Raw genomic sequence first — 4,889 nt, forward strand, 5'->3', positions numbered from 1 at the left:
CCTTCCTTGCTCCCATTCTCCTACCTCTCTCTCTCTCTCTCTCTCTCATGTAAATCAAAAAACCCCAGGTGTGACAGGTGATGCAGATTTCCCATAAGACAGTGGGGGCTCACGCGTCCGTCCATCCATCCTCACAGAGTGGCGTATTACCGTCAAACCTGATGACATAATGACCACTGAGAAACTAATAAACAGCTTCATTCACCCAAAGCTATTGCTCCTTTCCATGAGCCCCCCCTCCAACACCCCCCCACCCCACTGTCGGTCGGTCTCCCGCTCTCTCTATTTCTCCCCTCCCTCTCCTCTACACCTATCTGTCACAAATTCATCCTCCTGCGCCTCACCTCTCCGCTGGCGCTGGAGTTATACCCATAAATCTCTGCTGTTGTCCAACGCCATCCATTTTCCCAGAAACACGGGGCGGCTGTTGCAGAAATTGGGTCAGGCATAATCTGCAGGGCAACAGAGCCTCACCAGTCATGGTTCTGCTAGGTAATGTAGCCATTAGCACACACACAGAGAGAGAGAGAGAGAGAGAGAGAGAGAGGGAGACACACAGAGGGGCGAGAGATTAGGGGTGGGTTGGGATTCCTTGTACATTATGTGACACCCAAGAAAAGCGGCTGAATGACACAGGTTTATCGTTCCACATCACCCATGGGACATAATTCTGTGTGTGTGACGTGTGTGTGCGTGTGTGTGTGTGTGTGTGTGTGTGTACTGTGTAGTGTGTGTGTGTGTGTACTGTGTAGTGTGTGTACACACGTTTGTGCATGAGTGCATGTGGATTTGTGTGTTTAGAGATTGATTGATTGAAAACTTTAGTCACAAATGTACAGCACGAGGTACAGTAAGAGGTACAGTATAAGAGATTAAAGCTAAAAGGATAACACAAAAAGGTCCTGGCGACGTATTGCCTTTGAGGTCCTATAGTGTATCCTATTTGTATTGTGTGTATAGTGTGGGTGCTTGTGTGCGCCAAATTGCCTCGTGAAAGAGCAAATCTTAATTTGACAATGCAAGAGCATGCTTGAGCTCAAACCCAAACCCATTTCTAAAAACGAATAAATAAAACCATATCCGTTACCCCAGAATGTTAAGCGTAAATGATACCGCAGTTTATTACTTAGACAGGTGAAATGTAATGGCGTCACTGAGTGACGACGAGAGTCTTGAACTTTGACAATACACCCCATTATTAGGTTTCCTCTTACAAGGCCTGATGCTTGAGAACCCTATAATGCAGACTTCAAATGACAGAAGATCCCGCCCAGAGGCATGATTGGCTAGCGATGGTGTGCATCTCTTTGCACCCCCACCCCTCATGTCCCCTCGTGTCTCTCTTTCTCTCTCACTCCACACACACACACACACACACACACACACACACACACACACACACACACACACACACACACAGTCTTTTAGCTGCCTGTGCTATTACAAGGTGCTGCTAACATGAGGTACTGGTACACCAATGTTTGATTGGAAAACTGAGCCATGTTTATTATTGATATAGACCAGCACAGATTGGAAGGATAAAATAAATACATGTTGAGTGAATATAAAACTGCATATTTTTACACAAGTTGACATGCCATGGTGCTTGTAGTGTAGGCTATATTTAACAAAGAAAAAACTATACAGTATTGGACCATGCAAAAAAATTATGATTTTACACATCATCCGTATAGGCTATATAATATATATCTATATGTATAATATTAGGCTACATATTTAACACATCATTTGTACATTACACACACACACACACACACACACACACACACACACACACACACACACACACACACACACACACACACACACACACACACACACACACACACACACACACACACACACACACACACACACACACACACACACACACGTCAAATATGTATAATACGGATGATGTGTAAATGTATTATTTTTGCATGGTATATATATCATCATCATATATGCCTATATTTATCTAAATGATTACTCACACTGTATATTGACTTCTGTTCCGAACCATACTGTATAGGTTAAGTTATCAGTTATCTACATAACAGTTATGCATAACTGCAGCCAATTTATATAAAAACAAAAACGTACTATTTACCTACTATTACAAATGTTTAAAATGTGTTTAATATGCTCTGGTTCTGAGTGTATTCGACTGCATGATTTCACAAGATGCCAAGAAAACCAAGTATTAACTTGCAGTTGAGCAATAAGGACATGCTGCAATTGCCAAATTTGTAACAGTTGACACACAGGTTGACAAGGGACTTTCTTTCAAGCAACTTGAAACATGCATGTGCAACAAAACCAAGCAAAACCACATTTTGACTGATATAGAAAATTTATTGAATGAGTAGAATATTTTTAATGTCTAAATTACAATAGAAACAATGGTTTTTTTCCCCTCTCAAATGGAAGAATTGCGTTTTTTAATGTCAGTATAACATGGTGGGCTCAGCTCATTAAAATAATATGACTGGCATTGTGTCCTCATCTGATAAAATCATCATAATAATAAAACAGATTAAATGCATCAAGTGTTGGTTTTTAAGACACTCTCAACCATGTATACATTTTTTGACTGGTGATATGAAGGGTACATTTTCACAAAAAACACCCTTTGTTAAAGGGGAAAATAATAAAAAAATAAAAGTCAAAAATTAATACCATTATACACATTGTGTATTTTAAAGGAAGCTTGATTGCTTTCGTGTGAGACATGGCTGCATAATAAGAATAGCCTAACCCTCAACAAATAAAGTGAATATACGTGGATTATGCCAAGAGACATATAAGAATGTTGTATTGTTTTGTAACGTGTTATTTATATTTTTTTTTGGTGGACTATTACTGCGCACGTGGCGGATAGAGTCAATATTCAATCTTGTTATACAGGTTGTATAACGGTAAAGCTGACAGGTTGCTCCCTGGGTAGTACAGGGGCGTCGGAAAGGCGATAGACCTGGGAACCGGGACGCGCAGCAAGGAGCTATCTCGGAAAACGAGCGGCATGCCCACTAGTGTCTGCGCCGAGGCGTGAGCCATGTTGGCCGCCTCCAGCTCGGCCGAGAGCTGCCGCTTCCACTTGTTCCTCCTGTTCTGGAACCACGTCTTGACCTGCGTCTCCGTCAGCTGCAGGCTGGAGGCCAGGCACGCACGCTCCGAGCTGCTCAGGTACCGTTTCATGTCGAACGTGGACTCCAGCTGGTAGACCTGACTGCGGGAGAACACCGTGCGCGTCTTCTTCTTGTTGTTGTTGTTGTTGTTGTTGGCCGAGTTGCTGCCCTGCTTGTCCGCAGCGTCTGTCTGTCTCTCCTGCTCCGATAACGGGGACATTTGTCTCTCCTGTTCCTCTTTGTAATCCTGCAGCAGGGGCTGATGTGGCAGGTGCAGCGGTCGCCGTGCGAGCGCGTCATTTCTAGACAGAAGTCCTTTTGATGTGCCTATAGTGTGTGGGTGATTTTGAGGGGGTACGGAGGAAAATAAGATCAATTAGGGTACAATAAGATCATTCAGCTGAATAAATACATTTACATTTTCAGTAGGAGGAGGCTATATAAAATAGGCTACTTGCAGTCTATTATCTTTTGTGTTTGCGTATATTTAAACATTTGCATAATTATAACTACAACACAGTAGGCTACACGTGCACACACACCAATCCAATTACAGAATTGTTCACTCACTCTGCATGAGAGTTCATCAAGTGTGAACTTTGACTTGCTAAATCGACTGCTGAAAAGCCTTTGACTTTTTGAATAAACAATTCAATATGAGTATGCTTGGTCTACAGCAGGCTATTAATTAATTCAGACTATATTTAACGCTCAATTGACGATATGTAGTGCAGTCATTGTGGAAACATGTTTAACCAATTAGCAGACTCGATTAAATTTGAAATGAGTGGAAACACAGAGGGCTAATTATTTGACCTCCCTTCCCACTCTTCACTGCAGCAGCAACGATACAGGAAAAACAAAACAAAACCAAAACAATTTATTTTGCCGTCACAAACAGACGAATCAGTATTGGTAGTATATTGATTTGGTGCATATAGGCCTATACACTGTGCCAAACTTAAATACTTTGGTGTATAGGGTTCTATGAAGAACTGTAGCCTATAGTTTGTGCTATTTATTTAGACCTACCTTTATGATAATAATGTTCTGCTAAATAATTGCAAAGCATTAATTACGTATTAATTGGCCCATATTGTTTTCAGTTCAACAATAACAAAATCAATCTGACATTTCATGGCAACGTGAATTCCATGCACAATTTGAGAAAGAACGTATAGGCCTACAGCTTATAGCCTAATCATATATATTTATCTCGCAACGATAAAATAGTATATAGCTCATAACAATTAGAAATCCTTACCTAAACATGAGAAAGGATGTGGCGGGCGCCGCTGTGTGCATGGTTCGCTGTGGCCGGTGTCCGAGCAGAAGCAGTCTGCCGAGTCCTCCCCGCCGCTGCACTCGTCCTCAGAAGACACGGACAGAGAGCGCCTCCGCGGCGGCTGTAGCGCCTTGGAGGAGAGGTCCTTCGCCCCGGAGCGCGGCGACTGGGACGGCGCGGTGCCCAAAATAGACTGGATAGTAAAGCTGGAAATCGGGGGCGCCGAGCACTTGCTTCCGCTGTCTTCTTTGCTGCTCATTCTCGCTTCATAACAATAGGCTTATATCGACTAAATCTGTCCCTTCTTCTCCTTGTATTCCGTTGTTATCGATTCCTAACACTGTTACGCACCTGGCGTGTAAACTGTTCAGAACAAGCTTCTTCTGTTGTTGTTTTTTAAACGCGTATTTTATGGTGAAGGGGTAGGAGTTGTTTTTCTAGCGGCTCTGGGAACATGAGTGTATTCCAGGTCTACC

The 4,889-nt window shown here is 42.5% G+C and overlaps 1 protein-coding gene across 1 annotated transcript; it reads right to left on the reverse strand.

Annotated features, from left to right (window-relative positions):
* Positions 1-2,883: 2,883 nt before the first annotated feature.
* hmx2 (H6 family homeobox 2) lies at positions 2,884-4,672 on the reverse strand (the record flags this gene model as incomplete). Its single annotated transcript, XM_079512757.1, has 2 exons — positions 2,884-3,455; positions 4,393-4,672. 2 exons carry the CDS (start codon positions 4,670-4,672, stop codon positions 2,884-2,886), a joined length of 852 nt encoding a protein of 283 aa, XP_079368883.1.
* Positions 4,673-4,889: the final 217 nt, after the last annotated feature.

This window comes from Electrona antarctica, assembly GCF_951216825.1.
Source record: "Electrona antarctica genome assembly, chromosome: 10".
NCBI classification, from domain to species: domain Eukaryota; kingdom Metazoa; phylum Chordata; class Actinopteri; order Myctophiformes; family Myctophidae; genus Electrona; species Electrona antarctica.